General features: G+C 42.9%; 2 protein-coding genes across 2 annotated transcripts in view; one reads left to right on the top strand and one right to left on the bottom strand.

Moving 5' to 3' along the window:
• Positions 1-604: 604 nt before the first annotated feature.
• Positions 605-5,055, bottom strand: aoc1 (amine oxidase copper containing 1). The gene is made up of 6 exons (XM_005948051.3): positions 4,937-5,055; positions 4,591-4,712; positions 2,851-4,389; positions 2,097-2,385; positions 1,479-1,611; positions 605-984 (listed from the first exon to the last, which is right to left on the bottom strand). Exons 3-6 carry the CDS (start codon positions 4,385-4,387, stop codon positions 715-717), a joined length of 2,229 nt encoding a protein of 742 aa, XP_005948113.1. The 5' UTR covers positions 4,388-4,389; positions 4,591-4,712; positions 4,937-5,055; the 3' UTR covers positions 605-714.
• Positions 5,056-5,139: 84 nt separating this feature from the next.
• The window catches only part of sspo (SCO-spondin), a 96,780-nt gene continuing 91,001 nt past the window's right edge, over positions 5,140-10,918 (top strand). The window contains exons 1-7 of the mRNA XM_042214465.1: positions 5,140-7,076; positions 7,277-7,359; positions 8,188-8,397; positions 8,635-8,717; positions 9,005-9,175; positions 9,317-9,540; positions 9,721-9,823. Coding sequence (XP_042070399.1) covers positions 7,307-7,359; positions 8,188-8,397; positions 8,635-8,717; positions 9,005-9,175; positions 9,317-9,540; positions 9,721-9,823 — 844 coding nt within the window. The 5' untranslated portion in view covers positions 5,140-7,076; positions 7,277-7,306. The remainder of the gene's footprint in view (positions 7,077-7,276; positions 7,360-8,187; positions 8,398-8,634; positions 8,718-9,004; positions 9,176-9,316; positions 9,541-9,720; positions 9,824-10,918) is intronic.

Below are 10,918 nucleotides of genomic sequence, written 5' to 3'. Positions count from 1 at the left end.
ACAAAAGTTGCCGTGATTTGGCGCTACATAAATAAAATTGAATTGAATTGAGTTTTAACACCTGTTTTTATTGGTTGCTCTTGAGTGTAAACAGTTTGAATCAAAATGAAATCAAACACAATATGATTTAAAGAAGTTTTATGTAGCACTTTTTTAAATGCCATAACACAAGGCCAACACATTTACATGTGCTGCTGATACATGTGCACTGTATGGAAAGCCAGGTTCCCAAGGGCAACGCCGCAGCTAGGTGGTATCCCACACTGTTTGCCGGGAACGATCTGGAATCAGGCTGTTTGCTTTCTGGGGCCTTTTGTCTTTCAGCAAAAACATTCCCGACATGGGGGCAAGCAGACCACGCTGAGGGGGTAGCAGTTCAGACCAAGCAGGGCGGATACAGGGCATCCAGCATCCTGGATACCCGCTGCTGCTAAACCTCATCCATGGCGACGCATCGGAGGATTATCAGAGCTCTCGAGGCTCAGCTTCTACACCACTGCCGTATTACACGAGTGGGTCGAGCTGGTGTTATACATACTTTAATATTTAGCTCATTTGATCTTCATTTGAAGCAGTAAAAAACAAGACTGCATGAAACACAGAATAGAATTTAAGTGCCACTTTTATAATCTGGCAACAAATTACTGTGACTACATGTACATTTATGCAATTGTTTCAGTTTTCTTTAATAAAGATGATATGTGTCAACCACTTTTAGACTCCTGCATAAGTGCCGTTGTAGAAGAAAGGCTGATCTGTCACACAGTGACCTATGACCTCGGGTGTCCATCTCTGGATCTTGGGCTTGCCGTCTTGGCCTGGCCGGACAATGACGGTGCTTCTGGACGCCACGGAAGGGTCTTCATTGAAGAAGTTGAAAGGCCTGAGAAAGAAGCCCACGGCATTTCCCGGAGTTGCAGTGTTGGGGATGTCCTCTGAGTGAGGCACATGTAGGAAACCCACTGTCACCCAGGCTACCAGGTCCTGCATGCAGAAGAGTAAACACGACCGTGGAATTTTTACTATAGTGCTCAGATTAGCTGTTTTTTATCTACTTAAAGGCCAAACGAAAGAACGTGTGTCATTCTTGAGTTACTGTGATGATGAATGATTCTTTTGAAAAGAGAAAAGCTAAACTAACGACATAAACTCTTAGAAGGATGCTGTCCATCAGTGTATTGTGACTCATTACATAGTTACTCTCTGAAACCAGTAAAAACAGGATGTGAATTACATTTGAGATAGGTGACTGTATCGGTTAAGCTACTGGAGCTTGCTAAACCTGTTAGCGAGCACTGAGATGTGTTTGTCCTAAAAAAGGAGATTTAAACAACATTATTAATGTTGGCTTTTTCTGTGGAATATATTTCAGGTTTATTTTCGATGAGAAAGCTCTCAGTTTAACTTCATGCTGAGGTTAGCACAGTGTGGAAATATGGGACAATAAGGTATACGTGGATCGAGGTTTGCTACTGCACCTGATTGACTATGTCCTCGTTGTTGCGGATGTAGTTCTCAAAGGACACCGCAGGTTCCCATGGGTCATTCTGGGTGTATATGCTGCTGCTGGTAGCTTCGCTATCCTTATGACGTGTCACAGCCAGAGGATATCTAGGCGGAAACATTTCACCAGGAAACATTTGTCTGTCATTCTGACAGGTGAAGAAAACATAGAGACAAAGTGCCGCCTTGTGCTGTGAGCACCTACTTGTATGAACTTGTAGTAATGTCTGTAAGAGTGGTACGTTTTTATATTTGTATGTTAAAGGAGTCACAGATGTGGATTTGGGAGAATCATACAGCAAGTTAGATGAATGCCAAGTATGTGAGTTCAGCACGAAGATGCACAGTGGCTACATTCAGAGCATTTCCACCAGGAGGAAATAATGAGTATTTTTCTCATTATCAACATAAAGACCAAGTGGGAAAGTACCACAGCTGGCCTCATTCATACACTGTGATCAGTGATTTCACCTGTATCAGCACATTTGCCTGGCTCATCAATTCATTTCTAACATCTTTATGGTTTTTTCAAGTTGTTTTTATGCATAGAAATGAATAACTGATTATACCTAGTCAAGGAAACAACATGTTACCTGGACCAGCTGATGCCATTCTCCTCTCTCCAGCCTCTCGGGAGGACACTGTGTGCATGTGAGTTAAACTGAATCCGGTAGCCCTTCTGGTGGCCCCATTTATTCTTCTTATTGGGGTTGTAGAAGTGCACGTAGCGGGGAAACTTTTTGCCAAAGCGGAAGGCGGCCGATCGCTCGGTCCTGTGTTCTGTCCTGTGGAGCTTGGACTGGACGATGAAATGCTTTGGGCTCCACGGATTTGTGAAGTTCACAAATTTGAGATCCAGGGTCTCAAAGCTGTTTTCTCGACCTGAGAGGGGAAAGAGCTGTCAGGAGAGTCTGGTCTGGTGATGCCTCTACAAAAATATTGATTTTGCATGAGAAATCTCTAGGTGTAACAGAGTTGTCCACATCAATACAAGATGTTGTTAGTTATTCACTTAAACGTGCCGCGTAGCCAAGATCAAATGATGGGTAAAGTCCACAAAGCCTATTTATCTGGCACGGCATCTGTAAAAGGCTTAGTCATAGCTCAGAGAGAGGTGCCTTTTTGCCATTATCAGTGAACTGAGGCCACATTGTGCTGTGTGTGTTAGAATAATAAAGCCAAACAACTTCACGAAGCGTCTTGTTCTCTTAATTCTCAGCATTTATTTTCATTTCTGTATTTGAGCAGTTTCTATGGGGGTGTGCAAGCAAAAAGAGAATGTGTTTATGCTTAAATTAGTTGCAGGATAGACAGAAAAAAATCACGTGACTTCACTATGATACTCACCATCAATATCCAGGTCCACTTTATAATGGATGAGGTGTGTGTGCAGGTTACCCAGCACGTAGTTGTACACCTTTGAACCATAGTGAAGGCCGTTAGGTGTAAAGAAAGTGGCGTGGATGTATCCAGTGGCACTGACCTTCACTTCGACCACCCCATTCGGGTAGAAGAGGAAGTCCCAGATATAATCATAGTTGTAAACTGTTGAGGTTGTCCGCAGCACGAGCACAGTGTTTTCCAGCCCTCCAAAGAAATTATAGCCCCCCTGAAAGTCGGAATTAAAATGCCTCCTCAGAGGCATAGCCATTGTCATCTCAAAAATACAGAGAGCGTTCTTATGGTGCACAGGTTTGTCTGTATCAAAGTAGTGGTAAAGGTCAATAAAAGTGGCAATTTCTGGGCAGTCAATTCCTGGTGCCAGCTCAAAAGTCGAGGTGCCCATTGCCCAACCTGCATCGATGTACTTTGTTTGCATGGCTGCAGGAGTATCACCAGCATAGAAGGCTATAGCTTCCTGGAGGCTGATCTCATAGGCGATTCTTTCTCCGTTGAAACGGAGATCAAAGACTTGCAGCCCAGCAGATGAGCGGACTCGATATGCAAAAGACCATCCTGCATATTCAACAAAGTTGCGATCGATGTGGTAGCGATGCCCCTGAGGCTCAACGAGCTTTGGCCCATGGATATTCGTGGGAGTGTTGATCTGACCGCGAGGTATGTAGGTAGAGTAAAAGTCGTCATCGCTGTGATCAGGTAGTTTCAGCTTTTCCACTTCCCCTGATTCATACTTTTCTACCAGTTCCTCGACGCTGTCAAAATACACGCTGTTGTACCAAACCTTTTCAACAGTCCACTTTTCCGGATCCAGGTCCTGGTGGTTGACGAGTACCTCAAATCCAATTGGGTGGATGAAATAACCTTCCACAAACTTCTGCAACATGATCCAGGTTCTCCTCTCCCCTGGATCCAGCCCGCGAGGGGCTATGTCTGAGAACGTCAGGCAACGGTTAGAGCAGTTGCTATAAGAAAACCCTCCTGTGGTCTCAAACAGGAGTTTGTGAGCTTTGTTTGAGATCTTCTTGAGGATGTCATTGATATGGTCATACTCTACCACAGTAATAGGTCTGGACTCAAACGTTACGGGCTTTGCCCCTTTGAAAGTCTTGACTTCGTGGGATGTTGGGGACGGCAGAGGACTGACAATATACTCGGTAATGTTGGGCTGGGCCTGGTTTCCAAACTGGATAATGACCCGAGCTTGGCGTGGGGGTTTGGCGTGTCCACGGTCCAGAGCTTTTAGGGCCTCATGCTTCTTGGGTAAATGGAGTTCCATCAGTAGGATACTGTTCTTATTCAGAGCCCTGCTACGAGCGTTAGTAAGCCCCATCTCTGGAATACCGTGCAGGTAGGCCCGCACAGCTTTCATCTCGTGCACCGTGAGGTCAGCAAATATGGGCGCACCATGATGAGCCCATTCTCTGGATCTGGAAGCAATGCAACCAGCCAAGCACACGAGCTGCAGCAGGCAGAGAGACTTCATGGCTGTAAGGGCAAGATGGTGAGGCTCCATTAGAGATTTTACAGGTCTTACAGCAAATCATGTATGCAGTGGCAGCTTCATTGCTCCTTATCCACACTCTAATAACTTTTCTTTTATAGCTCTTGTGTATATTTGCAATGAGCAGAAAGATAAAGCAGAGTGCCATACTCCCCAACAGAATGCAAAAGAAAAGCCTTTCTCACCTTGATTCCTCTTCTTCTCTTCACAGCTGGATAAGGCAGTTCTCCCTCATTCACGCAAACTGTATCAGCCCCAGTTGCAACACACTGCTGTCCCTCCCTCCGTTCGCCCTGCCTAGTTTATGCTGCACACAAAACAGAAACAGCAGCATTGAGTGCTCTTTCAAAGGACACTGACAAATCAGTGCTTATTTAAATATCAAAATTCCCATTAAGTCACTCGTGCTTGTGCTTGCATAATGGAGTTTATGTAACAGTGCGACAAGTGACGCGTGGAGTAGGTTCTTGCTTCCTTGGAAACCATTTGCAGCCTCATATCAAGGAAAAAGAAATAAATCAGCGACAGTACCTGTAGTCCTGCTCCTGATGTAAGGCGAGGCTGTACAGTCCGTCCCTCTGCTTCAGCAAATGATCGCGTCAGTGTACCGTTACTAGTCTTTAACCTCTGATTTTGCAGTGAAAGAGGCTGATTGGCTGTCAGCGGGTTGTAAACATGATTCTTTAAATAATTGATCCTTCAAAGGCAAGGTAAGCACCTTGCAATAACAAGGCAATTCATGGTGCTTTGGACGAGGACGAGAAACATAAAGGACACGCGAAAGGCACAAAAAGAAAAACTGAAGACAAACAGTACAGAACGAGTTCTGAATTAACTGCAGCAGGATGTTATGCTTTTGCAAGAGGCCTTTAAAAATGTTTTCACTTGATATGAAGGAATTTGAAGGGTTTGTGAAATCCTGCTTAGATGAACAGGACATGGTTTGGTGAAGGAGAGCCACTTCATCACCACTAAATAAATAGCTAGAATGACAGGGATACAAAACATATTCCAATGTTGTCAGAAGATTAAAGACTATATTCACTTATCTGGCAGCTACGTGACATCAGTGCAGGGAGCACAGCTTTGAAAACGGGAGAATCCCAAATCTGCCATGTGATTAATGTACATGGTTGTTGCATCGCACAGGGGAAAACGTGTACACTTTGTGGTGTCGTTTGCCCGGCGTTCGCCTCTTTCGTTATAACATTGCAGACAATGGTTGTGACTGATGTTCCACAACTTGCAATTCATTTACTGAGAGGTGGACTTTGTCCTTTAACTTTCTCTCAAGTGGCCGACGCTGGAGCTAGAGTGAAAGGTAAAAAAGTTGAATCGCCCTTTGCTAAAATGAAAAATATTTTATCAACCGTCTCCTTTGCAGCAGCATGTTATTTGGAATTTCCCACACTTGTACAAATACATCTACATACTGAACGTTGTCCAACAGTTTAGTCATTCTTATCTTATCACTTTTGACTAGAATGCTTGGGGGAAAAAACTAAAGACAAATGACACTGAGCCAGTTTCCCAACAAAATGAGGGATCAGCTCTTTAGATAGTTGAATATTAGCTCTTCTTTTATATAAGTACGTTTCCCATACAGACATATACATTTACTGGGAACATAATGCTGAATGCATGATCGATTTTTCGTACTTACAGTCCTGAGAAATCACATCTGTTGTTTTTTGGGGGGTTTTGCTACATTTGAACAACAACTGATCGTCTCTGAAGAAAACAAAGTTGATACACTGGAAGAACACAACGGGAAAAAACAGCTGTAATTCTAATCAATTTAATACCTTCTTATAAAGAAAGTAAGTGCATCATTTGTCCTAAAATTATCTATATCTATTCCAGATGGTTTCAGTACAGTGGAATAACAGTTTTTTCCTCAAGAGCTTTGCAGATCCTGTCATGGTGCCAGCACAGTATCAGACCCCGGATACCAAAGGTTCACAGGGTCTGATAAACCTTTGGTATTCCCCCACCCCCCGGGTCTCTCTCTCAGCTTTTCCCGTAGTTGACGATGATAACATATGTGAGCCCACTTTTTCCCGTCAAAGCACACTGTATTTCCAGCGTAAACGAGTCCATTGGACACATTGTTTTATGTATGCCAGTAGCTTATTTTCACTTTCCTCGGAACCCAGCTGTGGTGACAGCTGTGTTTGATCGTCTTGGCTTAGGGTCAAAAGGTTAGCCGGGGATTACATTAATTCTAAAAACTTTCAGTTCCCATGTCTGTTGACATGCTTCATTGAATAAATTCCCCCAATCATCCTTCTAGAAACGCCTGTCTTTACAAGATTAGGCTCTGACAAACATCTCTTTATTCTGTGTCGGAGGCTGCACCCCTGCTATCAGATCACCTCCAGTGTCCTCGATGTTTGACTGGGCGAGGTGAGAGGATGTTTCCTCCACAGGTCCGGTGACCAATGCCTCTCATCCCAGCTGTGACCTTGTCCTTTATATCCAATGGCAGCAGGCGCAAATGCTACTGTACATCCATTTAGTCACCCCCCACATTTAAAACACCACATCTGAGGCGTTACTACGTCCATAAGCAAAGTATCACTCCTGTGAGGACTGTGTGTTTTGGAAAGAACAAAAAAGAAAGAAAGAAAAATCCCAGAACAAGGAGTCCAATTAAAAAAGGATTGTGGAGGTAAGTGCACTGTATGTACGCTGTTGGATGACAGGGTAATAGACCTATTTTATAGGGAATCTTCTGATTGGTCAACAACCTCCACGAGGGTCAATATTTGCCTATGTTTGAGCTTCTAATGAAGTTTTTTGTGCAGATTTAAAATCACAATTTCACATCTGGAATTTAAGTCTATGTGAAAAAGACCCATCTTTTTACAGGAATTTAAAACCAACACAAAGGAGCGAATTATGGAGAAACTACTGCTGAGTCTACTTGGTCTGCAGACAGTAATGGGGACGGGGTGAGTATGGTCAACCCAGCATTAAGCATATTTTGCAGTGTAGAGACGAATTATGAGCAGGATTCATCTGTATGAACATCTGTTACAATGTAATGCAAAACACTGATTGATGTTAAAAATAAGTAACAATAATGAAAGTATGAATACTTCTATTACTGTTATTATCATTAATATACATTTACTTAGTTGACTAACTCCAAAATATGGTTTTCATATTGTAGTTTTATGTTTTAATTTCCCACAGAATAAATATTTTTGATGTTATTTATATTTCTCTGGCTTTTACCGAACAATCTTCCAGTACAGACTTATTATTTCACTGTATAATTTAAAAGTTTATTGATTGAAAAGAAATTTAAAAAGGCAGAGAAGTTAAATCATCTCCGATGTGCTCAAAACTTTCAGCTTCTTACTAAAAGTTTTTCATTCGATGAGTTTGTTGAACTTTTCAGTACAGTAAAGTTTGGAGGGCACAGACGCCTTTTTCATAGCAGTGTACATTTTAAAATAGGCGTCGATGTGCTGAAATATGCGCCTGCAGATCGTAATGATTTATTCAGCTACATACTAATTTTTTTTTACTCTTTAGTGAGTTCAAAGAGTAATTTCTAATATTCTCAAAACAGAAAATTCAGTACTACTTTATAATAATGTTACAGTATTAAGCATTAGTAAGATACTTAATTCATCAGTTATACAGCAGTACTTCTGTCATTTATGAACGTGTTATGTTTCTGTATGTTTCTCCATCTGGTACTGTTACATCGGTACACTGTTACAGTGACCTGGTGCATGTTAAGAGGTTAAGTTAAATATATCATGTCCCAGACACTGGTGTGAACACAGGACACAAGAAAGGGTGGAACAAGTCCTGTCCCCCCGCCTGCAGCTAGAGGTGAGGTGTTCAGAGGTGTATCAGTACAACACCCAAGGATGGAGGCTGGATGTGGACAGGATGCGAGTCAAACACGGGGGCGATGATGGTATAGCTCTGTACTACAAACAGCAGGGCTCCGAGGCATCCTGTTTCATGTACAAGTAAGTGACTCGTTTGGTAACTGTCAGTTTGTTCAGATCAGGGGTTTTATGGGCTCTGTTTAGGTGAAGTGTTGATACCTTTGGTTGTGCTTGTAAAATGCAAGTAAATCACATTTAATTTAGTCAAACATAGATTACAAGCAAATGCAACAGAAACCACCTTAGATGACAGCAGCTAGTGTGACAGCTAAAAGAATGCACAAATGACCAGTTTCCGGATGTTTCTGTTCACCTCAGACCGCCAGAGATCCGGAGCCAGATGCTGAACAAGACAGCGAGAGCATGTTGTGAGGGCTGGGCTGGCCCGCGCTGCTCTGAGGGTGAGGACGAGAAACCAAAAAGCTGTTTTCATTGAATTTTGTACATTTTCTAAAACGTATTTTGATCTTTTCAGTTGCAAGTTTGTTTCTTTGTCTTAAAAAATAGTGCTGTCACGTTTCTTCAGGTTAAAACTGGTACATATCATTTTTAAAGGATTACAAAATCACTGCTTCGTATAAATTTGAATTTGAAATTCACTAAACAAGTGACTACACCATGATTTTCCACTGCACTTACATTTTCCTTGTCCTTGTTCTATAATGGTCAAACGCATCCTGACTCCTAGCTGTGGGTGTGCGTGGTCAGTGCTACTCTACGTGGAACTGTGTGGAATTCCCTGGAGTTCATAATTCCTCACTTATGCCCATGGAGCAGTGTTGCAGCACTCTGTGGGGACTGAGCTGGAGGAATGCTTCAGACCACACATGTTTGTCTTGCACTTACACGTTGCTTCCAGGTTAGAAACCATGCACATACGTGTATCTGATCTAAGTTCAGTGCATTTTATTTATTTATTCTTCAAAATCCTTCTCCTTCACATTTTGTCAGTAATGTTGCAGCTGCCGGTGATTCCAGATATTCTTTTTCTTCTCTTCAGATTCCCAAACCTCTCCTCTGATGCGCTTTGGTCTGCCGGGTAGTGCCAGCGTTCCTCAGAGCTCAGCCACCTGCATGTCCTGGGGTGGAGTCCACTACCGTACCTTTGACAGGAAGCACTTCCACTTCCAGGGCAGCTGTACTTACCTGCTGGCCTCATCTACTGATGGCACCTGGGCTGTCTACATCAGTACAGTTTGTGATGGGAGAGAAGACTGCAGTAAGGTATTATGTTCCACACACTTCTGAGATGGTTTGGATCAAACAGAAGCAACTTCACTGCCACACAATTCAATCCAGTGCTGAAAAAACTTGAGGTTTCCACACAGTGATGAAATGTGAACCCTTCCACCCTCTTCTGTGCATTCATGTTCTTCATATCTGTCTGTGGCTCTTTGCTTTCAGGCGCTAAGGATGATGCTGGGTCTTGACTTGGTTGCAGTACATCGCAGGAATTTAACCCTGAACAATCTGCACATTCCAAACGGACAGCCACTTTTTCAAAATGGTAAAAATATTCTCAGATATAACTCTGAGCTCTTTCCTTTCCTGTCTGACTATTAACATAAGATAATATGACACTTGGCTAAAAATATTCACACCCCTCACTTAGTGGTCGCCATTAGCAGCAATTACAACTTGACAGTATTTGTGAGCATGGTCCCTCAAGCGTCCAGAAGTTTCCACAGTCGTTCTTGGTAAAATTGTTCAAGCTCAACTAGATTTAGTGCAGAACATTGGTGCACAGCTGTTTTCGGGGCTGTTTCAGTGAATCTGTTGAGTTGGACTCTGGTTTGGCCCAAAACCATAGTTGGGTAACACACAGGGTAGCGTTCTAGTTTTGTGTTTAAGGATTTCTCCCCAGAAGTCTCCTAGTGCCTGTGGCAGATAAACAGCATGATGCAGCAGCCATTGTGTTTGACTGTGGGAATTGTATTAGTGAGGTTCTGCTTAGTCCTTGGTTTTCTACACACACAACATGAGGAAAGATGGTCAAATAGTTCAACCTTTACTTAATCAGACAGAATGCCATTGCTTCTCTTTGTCTAAATGTTGTTAGGGTACCTTTTGGCAAACTCTCAAAGTGCAGGCATATCTCTACTCATTGAGAGACTGGCTCTCAATAAATAACAGATACTCCTGATGTCAGCTCATGAATGACACTCGAACCCAGGCGTGGGCAACTCCAGGCCTCGGGGGTTGGTGTCCTGCAGGTTTTAGATGTGTCCTTGATCCAACACAGCTGATTTAAATGGCTAAATGACCTCCTCAACATGTCTTGCAGTTCTCCAGAGGCCTGGTAATGAACTAATCATTTGATTCAGGTGTGGAGACCCAAGGTGGGATCTAAAACCTGCAGGACACCGGCCCTCGAGGCCTGGAGTTGCCCACCCCTGCTCTAACCTCTCCACCACCATGGGCCAGACCAAAGAGCTGTCAAAGCAGGGACTATAGACATCTATAGACCATAGATCTATACAAGACTGGACTGAGCTACAAGACCATCACCGAGAAGCTTCATGACAACTGTTGGTACAGTTATGTGGAATTCTAAGAAATATAAAATGATCATTAATTGCCCACAGTTTGGAGTGTCATGCAA

Source organism: Haplochromis burtoni, unplaced genomic scaffold (assembly GCF_018398535.1).
Source record: "Haplochromis burtoni strain Fernald_Lab_line unplaced genomic scaffold, NCSU_Asbu1 Contig_569, whole genome shotgun sequence".
Classification (NCBI taxonomy): Eukaryota; Metazoa; Chordata; class Actinopteri; order Cichliformes; family Cichlidae; genus Haplochromis; species Haplochromis burtoni.
Note: the sequence above shows the minus strand (reverse complement) of the source record. Positions and strands in the feature narration are given on the sequence as shown.

Excerpts from the sequence above, each read along its gene's own strand:
- aoc1 (XM_005948051.3), bottom strand. The coding sequence starts at position 4,387 with ATGAAGTCTCTCTGCCTGCTGCAGCTCGTGTGCTTGGCTGGTTGCATT. Across the intron at positions 2,386-2,850 it reads AGTGGACCTGGATATTGATG|GTCGAGAAAACAGCTTTGAG; the intron begins GTGAGTATCATA and ends TTCCCCTCTCAG. Across the intron at positions 985-1,478 it reads ACGAGGACATAGTCAATCAG|GACCTGGTAGCCTGGGTGAC; the intron begins GTGCAGTAGCAA and ends TTCTGCATGCAG.